Below are 10,755 nucleotides of genomic sequence, written 5' to 3'. Positions count from 1 at the left end.
GACCAACAGACATACCAACGAAATAGCTTGTGTGTTCTTCTTTCTCACTTTTTACAGTGAAAATCCCAAGAAAATTGATGGATCAATTCTTTGCCCAGCTTGGTTTGCAAAGGTAAAAAGTGTTAGCAATAGGTTTAGACTCCAGCAGACCACTGGAAAAAAGCGGCTGCAGACAACACAATTATGGAAGTTTATTCAAGGTGTTCATAGGAGCTTTCATACCCTGGTAAGACGAAATCAAGGAGTTTGAGGACATTAAAAGCTTTGACATGGTAATCTTTCAGCACACGTATTGCCACTTCTATGAAATTATTTGCGTGATTCCTTCTGATTGGCAAGTTCTAGTGGTCACTCTAATTAGTTCGAGGGCAAAGGCTCATGGGATTGTTGATTCATCCATTCATCTATTTTCTTGTACAAAAGATAACTATAATAGCCTTGTCTACAACCGCTTTTCTGTGGGCTTGAGCCTATCCCTGGCGAAGATGGGCAAAAGGAAGGGTACACTCCAGATGTATCACCAGTGCATCACTGACCACCAACCACTCTCTCACACACACCTATGGACAAGTAGGTGAGGCGACAGCTCTACCCACTGCACCAACCTAGGATTGTGAATGTTAATGTTTAAATGATGTTGTGTTTCATGACTTAAATAGACTTAAATTGGCTCAACAGAGAAAATGCTTTGACCATTTGTCAAAAATACTAAAACTTCTATAATTTTTTATATGACAAACAGTTAATACTAAGATAAAGATTCCTCCCATTTGTCTGTTGTCTGTGCCTCGTCTATTTAATTATAACCACTGGTACATGGCCAGAGCGTGAGCCTATCCTTCTGTAAGATCTACAGAGCACTATAAACAATGAGTATGAGGAAATCAAGAATTGACTCATGTTTTAGTGCTAGAACACAACACGAGCACAATTCTCTGCTACTTCAGTTTTTTATCCTGCCTTGGACAATTACAGCAACAAAAAAATAATGCAGGCATAATCATCTGTCCCATCTGGATTGGATTAAGCTTTCTTCAGATTGAACTACTAAATGATAGAGAGGATCAAGGGTGGACAGTAAGAGGTTGGACAAAGCTGGAAAAGACTCAGAAGTATAAAAGTCTGGCTGGCGGGAACGACTAAGAAAAGCCAAAGTGTGAGGGAGGAGAGAGAGAAGAGCTGCTAAAAGCTGTTCTAAAAACGACAGCATTTACGCCCAATAAACATGTAAGTAAGTTGCAAGAAATATATTTTAATGGTTTTCAAATATCCACAGGTCACAGGATAACATTTTAATTTACCTTACCAAGAATCTGGTATTGCTGTTACCAAGATGTCTCTCTGCATGCTTATCAATGGCATGAATTAGCCAGTGGCATGAAGTGTAACGGTAGTCCTCAAGATACAAATATCTGACTTATGAACATTCGTAGAATTGAACAACTGCTCGCTGCCATATCCGACTACTGTAGTCCTTCTTTCTGCCACAACTCCTGCTCAGGAGCACCGCTGCGTTCACGCACCTTCAACACTTATCTTTCCTATGTTGTTCTTGCATGCGTCGATGTGAGCATCCCACAATGTCAGGCTTCGTACCCTTTTGGATTCTTTACTATTTATCATGTCTGATAAAGCTTAAGCTAGTACTCAAGAAAATTGGCAAAAAGCACAAGCTGAGTGAGGATACTGGTATCGGTAAAAAAAACGCAATGATCTCTCCGATAACAACTTGGCCTCTCACCGACAGTAACCCCTCCCTCTTCCTGCTCTTCCTTCATTCTAAAAGATAGATTCCATTATGGTACTAGAGGACAAATATACCTCACACTACGAGGTTATTTGGTCTCAGGAGACACGACTTAAGCCGAGACATGATGTACAGTAATCCCTCGTGTACTCGCGCTTCAAGAACTGCTGTTTCACAACATCGTGGTTTCACTACATACTCTGTCACACTTATTTTAACTGATATGTGATTGATACAGACAACGAGCCATGGCATCTCCTCTGAAGAGACTGATCACTGAGAGTGACAGATACACAGAATCGTTCAAACGTTACAAGGAGTGTTCTGTCGGTTATCAGGGAATGCAGAAGTTCATGGAAAATCTGGTGCCAGATTTATTCGCTAGGTAATCCTCCACACTTGATTTATGGCTTGTGATGTAAGATGAGTTATGCTGCTTAACTTTAAAATGGACAATTTTTCTGTTCTCCCATCAGCATTGTTAACGGAAAGTCTCAACTAAATGTGATTGGAGTTGGAAGTGGAACTGGTAAGAAGAAAAGTTAACTGTAGGATGTTGACTGCCCATTGCCTTGTTTAATATCTGACTACAAAAATAGTACTGCAAGTTCTTCAAAGTCAATTGGTGCACATTAATCTGCACATTTACCTCCCCCCCATCACCACTCTATATACAATAGCACACAATCAGAAATTTTAAGATTTAGCATGATCAGCAGTTACAGTAACAGATTTTAAAATTTAAAAGAATTACTGGGAGTATCAACGTCCAGTATTAACATCCAACAAAATAATTGAGGGTTGGAAGTGAAACCTTCAATTCTGAATCTGTCTAGTCATCAGATCAGTCTTTAACTTGAGTTGCAGACGATTGAATAGAAAGCAGATAGGTGTAGTGGGGAAAGTAGATCAAACTTTTATTCATAAGGCTGTTGAATTTAAAAAGTGTATTGGTGGTTGTAGGTGACATCGACCTACAAATGTTCTCCGTACTGCATCAGAAATACCCTCATGTGACAGTGGATAGTGAAGTGGTGGAGCCTGACTCCCAAACACTGCGTATCTACAGAGGTATTACAATCTATCGTACATTACCACAAATAGTTTTACTTCAAAACTCCATATGCCATTCAAAATATGATTATATAATTAATTTAGGAGTCAATAAAGGTTTTTCCTATGTTTCTGATTTTTGATACAGTGAACACATTTAAACTCTGTCCTTACACAAATGGAGTGGTAAACTGATTGTCGAAATGAGACATGGAACTTCCTGGGGATGATTTTTTTTTTTTTACCATTAATTGAGTGCAAGTAGCGTATGGGAAAACAATTTTTTCAAAAGTCAAAACTGTTGCCTTAAATGTTTGCAACTCTACCTCTATTGATGCAGATTTGGTGTCTGAGACTCCAAGTTTAGATTACATACAATTTCACTGGAATGAGATGACTCTTGAAGAGTTTCAGAAGCAATGGAAAGAGAAAAAGATAAACAAGAAGGTGGACTTAATTCACATGTTCCAGGTTGGTATTACCATCGTAATTGTATGAAGTATATCTGTTGCATCTTTGTCTTTTTTCATGGTGGTCAGCAGTTAATCCCATTGAAATTTCTTTGTAGCACTGAATTACCTTGTTATTTGTACTGAAATCAACTATCTCTCTCCCCTCATCAACTCAGGGACTACACACACGTCACTTTGCCTACGGGATTAAAGAGTGTATAGAGATGTTTACCATCCCTTTTGTTTCATCCAATACTTCATGCTGTACTGTCTGCTGTGCCATCTGTGTTGTACTGCCTATTGTACTGTTTGTGTTGTCCTGCTTGTACTGCCTGTGTTGTCCTGCCTGTGTAGTCCTGCCTGTGTTGTACTGCCTGTGTTGTACTGCCTATGTTGTACTGCCTGTGTTGTGCTACCTGTGTTGTACTGCCTATGTTGTACTGCCTGTGTTGTACTGCCTGTGTTGTACTACCTGTGGTGCCGTGCCTGTTGTACTGCCTGTGTTGTACTGCCTATGTTGTACTGCCTGTGTTGTACTGCCTGTGTTGTACTACCTGTGGTGCCGTGCCTGTTGTACTGTCTGTGTTGTACTACCTGTGTTGTCCTGCCTGTTGTACTGTCTGTGTTGTACTGCCTGTTTACCATGGGTCAGAGAGGACTGAAATTTCATCTGTGCTGTATGTCGTGTATATATGGCACACTTGACATTAAAGCTGATTTTGACTTTATCTGTGGTGAAATCAACAGGTGCTGTATTTTGCAGTCGATCTTGAGAGCACCATCAGCTTTTACCAGAGTCTCCTCAACAAGAATGGAAAGCTTCTCATCACACTATTATCTTGTAAGTCAAATATAGCCTGACATTCCATCCAATGTCAGGTTGGGTGGTTGGCTGTGGACTCCATATCCTGTTTTCATGTCTCCTTTTCAGGTGACAGTGGTTCAGTAAGGATGCGAGAAGCCTACAAGAACCAGCTCTGCCCTGGAGAAACTAATTTGTCTACAGGAAATATCAAAAATCTGCTGGACTCCAAGGGAGTGAGCTACCAGAGCTACATCCTGCCATCTGATCTGGATATCACAGACATTTTCACTGAGGGGGATGAGAATGGGGAGATGCTGCTCGATTTTCTCACTAATTCGTATCACTTTGGCAAGACAGCCTCACCTGATCTAAAAGCTGGGGTGATGGAATTTCTTCGACGCCCAGACTGTAGCGTGGAGTCTGATGGAAAAGTTAATTTTAAAAACAACTTTGAACTCTTAGTTCTAGATCAGCTGATTTAAAGAACGATATTAAATCAAAAGATGGCATCAACAAACCTGGTTAAGGAGACGCTTTTTCAGACACTGTAGTGGTGTCCTTTGTATTTAATTCTAAATAGGTAGACTGATTGATGTAAGAGGACAGCATTTGTGCATTGGACTACCTTTTGCCTTAAATAAAATGATCATTTAAAAGTTGCATACTATGGTTATCTCATTTGCCTTTGTTTCATGTTAAATTTTCTTACCATACTGTGTGTTTCACAAATTGGTATGAATTACTTTGTAGAGAGAGTCCCTCCATCATGAGATGATTGAGGTTCTGTGACTTCTCAAATTCTTCAGGAGATGTTCAACAGCGGTCACTGTATGCAAGAAATATAGTAGTAAGTAGATAGAGTTTTAAAACGTTGGAGAATTGTAGGTTGGTAGGCGTGGTAACAGACCAAAATATTAATGTTTTAACATGAACAGGAAATTGTATAACAAAAATCTGCATGTCATAATATTTATATCAATGTACGTCAAGAGTCCTGGCTTAAAGACATCCACATGATAAAATTTGGCAATCACTGTTGCACCACCTGAGAAAGCCTGTGCTGCCTGCTGCTGTAAAAAATTAAAAATCTTTTGGTTTAAAGATTGACAAATTATATAAGTTGAGAACAATGTGATTTCTCATGGCTCTCTGTGTGGCTTTCTGGCAAAAAATTGCTCCAGGGTGAGTACATCCAACTGTGTTTAACCAGCAGGATATAGCTCACATAAACACAATTGTACTAGTGCTGATCTACAGTTGGTGCCGCTGCCAATCCACTGGGCGTGGGACAAAGATTTATCATCTAACCAGCCCAGTGACTTAACTAAACTTCGGTTTTCTAGCTTTTTGTGACTATTTAATGATCCATGAGAGATCTTGCTGAGTTTCAACAAATCAAATGACAGAGTCCTCAAATAATAATATGACATTATTGTGATTGTATTCTTGTTAATCGTATCTGGAAATGTGCAGCCTAACCCTGGTCCTTTGTTGCAGGATGTTCAGACACCATCTGATTGTAACGTCTAGTGTCTCATTCATTTTGCTTGCAACTTATTACCCAAGATGGACGTTGTCAGGATTTGGGCTAAATCAACAGACCCAGATATTGTTGTATCGTACATTCCGACATATAAGCCTCTACTTTTTTCCACACATTTTGAGCCCTGCAGTTTAAACAATGATGCAGAATCTATAGATTCTCACTGGCTCATGGCCTCCAGGGGAGTTCTAGCAGGTAGCACAAGAGTGACACACACAGGTGGATGAGATAATACAGTGAGGAAGAAGCTTCCATAGTTTGATGTTTTGAACAGATATTCTGCACACAATGCACACCCCTTATGATGAAAAACACACAAAGATAGTCTTATGACATAGGTTTTAAGTTAAAGGCAATCAATCAGACACATGGAGTGCATACAAACTTCCTATAGAAAGGTCTCGAACCAGGAACCTTGTGAGGCAATCGCACTACCTCCTGTGCTACCAGGCCTCTCGGGATTGTTAATGTTAAAATGATGCTGTGTTTCATGACTTATATAGACGTCAATCGACTCAACAGAGAAAAGGCTGAGACCACCTGTCAAAAATAATAAAACTTCTAGGAATTCTTTATACGAGAAACTGAGGATCCTAAGATAGAGATTCCTACCATTGGTGTGTTGTCTTTCTCTCATCTGTTTAATTATAACCACTTGTACATGCCCAGAGATTGAGCCAACCTTTCTGCAAGATCTACGGAGAACCATAATTAATGAGTATGATTAAATAGTGAAATGAGTCACATTTTATACACAATTCTCTGCTATTTGAGTTTTTTCTTTTATCCTACCCTGCATAGCCATGGCAACAAAAAAATTAGTAAAAGAATCTGTCCCACTTCTGAGACCCTGGAGCCCATTCCTAGAGAAGTTGGGTTAATCTTTCTTTAGAAAACACAAATGAAGGTAAGAAAAGATCAAAGGTGGACAGTAAGAGGTTGGACAGAGCTGGAAAAGACACATACATATAAAGGTCTGGGCAACCCTGAACAACAGGGAAAAGCCAAAGAGGGTGGAAGGAGAGAGAAGACTGCTAGAAGTTGTTCTAAAGACTACAGCATTGACACTCATTCAACGCCTAAGTAAGTTGCAAGAAATACATTTTGATAGTCTTCAAATATCCACAGGTCACAGGATAACATTTTAAATTTCCCTTTCAAAGATTTTGGTAGTGCTGGTACCAAGATGACTCCCTGTATGCTTATCAATGACCTGAATTTTAATATTTAAATGGCCATACTTAATTTTTTTGACAGTGAATAGACATGTCACACCGATTTTCACAGATTGTGATTGATACAGGCAACGAGCCATGGCGTCTCCTCTGAAGAGTCTGATCACTGATAGTGACAGATACATGGCATCATTCAAGCGTTACAAGGAGTGTTCTATAGTTTATCAGGGTATGCAGGAGTTTATGGACAATCTGCTGCCAGATTTATTGCCTAGGTAATCCACTATACTTGACTTTTGCATTGCCATGTAAGATGATTGATGGTGCTTGACTTCAATATAACATAAAGAAACAGTATATGAGACTATCAGATCTATTTTTCTGTTCTTTCCTCAGCATTGTCAAGGGAAAGTCTCAACTAAATGTGCTTGGAGTTGGAAGTGGGACTGGTAAGAAGAGATGCTACCCGTCAGACTCTGACTGGCCAATGCCTGTTTTAATATGTTATCCAAAGCTGTTTAAGTCAATTGACTGGACATTAAGAAAGTTCTTGTAGACGTTTTGTCTCTCATCCAAGACTTCTTCAGAACTGAAGAAGTCTCTTGATCTCTTGATCTGTTTGCTGACAGTCACAAGGCTGGGATCCCAGAGGTGCATATATCGTAATGACGGAGGTGGACTTGGCTTGAGTGAAATTTTAAGATCTTTGACTCAGCAGTTACCGTATTGGCTTTTAAAAAGTGAATAAGGGTGTTAATGAGAGGTTTTATGTGATTTTGATGAAGACATATAACCCACTCCAAATGTCCAGAGAATTTAACTTTCAGTCTTGCATTTGTCCAGTCAACTCTTTGTCTGGAGTTGCAGACAAAAGTTCCTAGTCAGTTTTTACGATTGAATAGGATGCAAATAGGTATAGTGGGGAACGTGGATCAAAATTTTATTCAGAAGACATAGCTGATACTAAAAGGTGTGTTGGTGCCTGTAGGTGACGTCGACCTCCAATTGTTTTCCACACTCCATCAGAATTACCCTCATGTGACAGTGGATAATGAAGTGGTGGAGCCTGACCCCCAGCCTCTGCGTATCTACAGAGGTACTGTGCTACAATCTATCATACATTAACAAAAATAGTTTTACTGCAGAACTCCATATGCTATCCAAAATGTGATTATATATTAAATTTAAGAGCCATTAAAGGATATTGCTTGATTTTTGATACAGAGAACACATTTTAATTCTGTCCTTACACAAATGGAGTGGTGAACTGAGACAGCGAACTCCATGGACATGCAAAGATAGATTTTGTAAAAAAAAAAAAAGAACATGTGATTGAAATTTTTTACCATCATTGTTCTGATTGGATACAAGCGGAGTGTAGGAAAGCAATTTTCATTGATTGATACTGTAATTCTAAACCCAAAACTGTTTTAATCTCTGTAACATGGTTTTACATCTCCATAATCACTTAATATTTATGATACATTATTGTTGATAAAATAATATTGATATACTGTTTCTCTAATATTATAATAGCGTTCCACGTTTCATCAGTTACTGTTTGAACCAAGCAACATCATATGGAGCAACTTCCTAGATTATGATAAGTAACATTGTAACTTTGTCAGAACACATCCACTCACTCAACCTTTCATCTGTTGATGCAGATCTGGTGTCTCAGACTCCAGGTTTGGATTACATTCAGTTTCACTGGAATGAGATGACTCTCCAAGAGTTTCAAAAGCAATGGAAAGAGAAAAAGATAAATAAAAAGATGGACTTAATTCACATGTTCCAGGTTGGTATTACCATCATAATTGCATGAAGTAAATCTAATGCATCTTTCTCCTTTTTCATGGTGGTCATCAGTTAATCCCATTGAAATTTCTTTGTAGCACTGAATTACCTTCTTATTTGTACTGAAATCAACAGGTGCTGTATTATGTGGTGGATCTTGAGGGCGTCATCAGCTTCTACCAGAGTCTCCTCAACAAGAATGGGAAGCTTCTCATCACACTAGCATCTTGTAAGTCAAAACATAGCTTAACATTCAATCTAATTTTGTCACAACTCCAGTTCCAGTTTCCCTCCTGCCCCCAGTACTTTTCCTCTCCACACCCACATCATCATCCCAACTTCGTGTACCTGTGTCCACAGCTGCAATCATCCTAATCAGGCCTGCACATAAGTTACTCCTACAGGCTCACCCTGTGCCTAATTGTTGGTAAATTGTTTTCATCTCCAGCTTTCCCATTCTTGCGATTAGTTTGCTCATTTTGCTTGCTTCCTGAATTCTGCCTGCTCACCTGTTCCTTGTCCGATTTGTCTGCCTGATCTTCTGAATACCCATTTTTGGACTCGGTATTGTACTAAAACTTTGATTTTGGACTGCTTCTCTGGTGTATTGCTTTTGGTTCCAAACCACACCCCTCGAAGATTTCAAGTTAGTTGGTTGGCTGTGGACTCTATATCCCGCTCTCATTTAATCTTTTCAGGTGACAGTGGTTCAGTTAGGATGCGTGAAGCCTACAAGAACCAGCTCTGTCCTGGAGAAACTAACCCGTCTACTGGTAAAATCAAAAAGCTGCTGGACTCCAAGGGAGTGAGCTACAAGAGCTACATCCTACCATCTGATCTGGATATCACAGACATTTTCACTGAGGGGGATGAGAATGGGGAGATGCTGCTCGATTTTCTCACTAATTCGTATCACTTTGGTAAGACAGCCTCACCTGAGCTAAAAGCTGGGGTGATGAAATTTCTTCGACGCCCAGACTGTAGTGTGGAGTCTGACGGAAAAGTTACTTTGAAAATCAACTTTGAACTCTTAGTTCTAGATCAGCTCATTTAACAAGTGGTATCAAATAAAAAGATGGCATCAACAAACCTGGTTAAGGGGACACTTCTATTTGTCAGACGATGTAGTTGCATCCTTAATTCTAGATAATTAGATTGATGAATGTAAGAGGACAACATTTGGGTATTGGATTACCTTTTGCATTAAATAAAATGATAATTTAAAAGTTGCACACTGTGGTTATTTCATTTGCATTTGTTTTATGTAAAATTTTCTTTACATACTGTATATTCCACAGATTGGGATGAGATACTTTGTGGAGACACTTCGTAGCACTGCAGTCCATCCATCATGGGCGAATAACTTGTGGGTCACAGAGACATCTTTTAGTCACCTTTACTGAACTGATTTTTTAGAGGTGGCAAGATGCCGGACAACCCAGAAAGAACCAATCAAACATGAGACGAATCCATAACCTACGTGCTGTGAGACAACGATGCTACCCACATGCTACCGTGCCACCCCTATTATATATTGAAAATTGATAATGACTTATGAACAATTCAGCTTATGAACAGCCTATCGGAAGCAATAGTGTTCATAGGTTGAGGACTACCTTTACAGACCAATATCTAATCTATCTGTTGGCCAAAATTCTCAAAGCTCATGTGAGTGATTGAGAGGTTTTAATTCCAAACACAATTTTATCAGAATATCAGTCAGGTTTCAAAAGAAAAGCATAGTAAGATTGCTGCCGTGAAAGTGATAAAAGACATTAGGGTTTTACTTGATAAGAAACATAATTGTTCATCGGTTTTTATTCTCCTCACTAATTATAGCTCTTATAGCTGTACTCTAGTTTCTTGTGCTTTTTGTGAAGGTTTATTTTCCCCATGGTTGACAGTTTAGAATTTTTTCAATAAAATTACCATAAAATCCGTACACTGCACTGCCTGCCAATTACACTGTCTGCATTCGGTTTTGCTTTTGAGCTACACAACTAAAACCCATCCCAAGAGGTAGAACGGGACATCTTACAGTGACTTGGGGTTGCATGAAGGATTAAAAAAATAATTTCCCCCACTGGAGAAAATTCAGAATTCTCATCTGTCACCAAGATCAGATTCACAAAACAACAGCACTGTTGGGATGCCTTTGAGATATGTGAGGTGATAGACCAGAA

At 39.2% G+C, this 10,755-nt stretch overlaps 2 protein-coding genes across 3 annotated transcripts; both read left to right on the top strand.

Annotated features, from left to right (window-relative positions):
* The first annotated feature begins 1,995 nt into the window (after positions 1 to 1,995).
* Positions 1,996 to 4,539, top strand: LOC137606404 (histamine N-methyltransferase-like). The gene is made up of 6 exons (XM_068331652.1): positions 1,996 to 2,132; positions 2,224 to 2,276; positions 2,711 to 2,818; positions 3,141 to 3,271; positions 4,000 to 4,093; positions 4,184 to 4,539. The coding sequence occupies exons 1-6, from the start codon at positions 1,996 to 1,998 to the stop codon at positions 4,537 to 4,539; spliced, it is 879 nt and encodes a 292-aa protein (XP_068187753.1).
* Positions 4,540 to 6,584: 2,045 nt separating this feature from the next.
* LOC137606648 (histamine N-methyltransferase-like) lies at positions 6,585 to 9,761 on the top strand. 2 transcript variants are annotated; one of them, XM_068332000.1, is made up of 7 exons: positions 6,585 to 6,683; positions 6,904 to 7,050; positions 7,172 to 7,224; positions 7,764 to 7,871; positions 8,443 to 8,573; positions 8,708 to 8,801; positions 9,271 to 9,761. In XM_068332000.1, the coding sequence occupies exons 2-7, from the start codon at positions 6,914 to 6,916 to the stop codon at positions 9,624 to 9,626; spliced, it is 879 nt and encodes a 292-aa protein (XP_068188101.1). In that variant the 5' UTR covers positions 6,585 to 6,683; positions 6,904 to 6,913; the 3' UTR covers positions 9,627 to 9,761. The 2 variants fall into 2 exon arrangements, with proteins under 2 accessions (XP_068188101.1, XP_068188103.1); XM_068332002.1 differs by having other exon boundaries at positions 6,614 to 6,683; positions 6,888 to 7,050.
* The last annotated feature ends 994 nt before the right edge of the window (positions 9,762 to 10,755 follow it).

Source organism: Antennarius striatus, chromosome 13 (assembly GCF_040054535.1).
Source record: "Antennarius striatus isolate MH-2024 chromosome 13, ASM4005453v1, whole genome shotgun sequence".
NCBI lineage: Eukaryota > Metazoa > Chordata > Actinopteri > Lophiiformes > Antennariidae > Antennarius > Antennarius striatus.
This window is presented reverse-complemented; position numbering and strand designations above follow the sequence as displayed.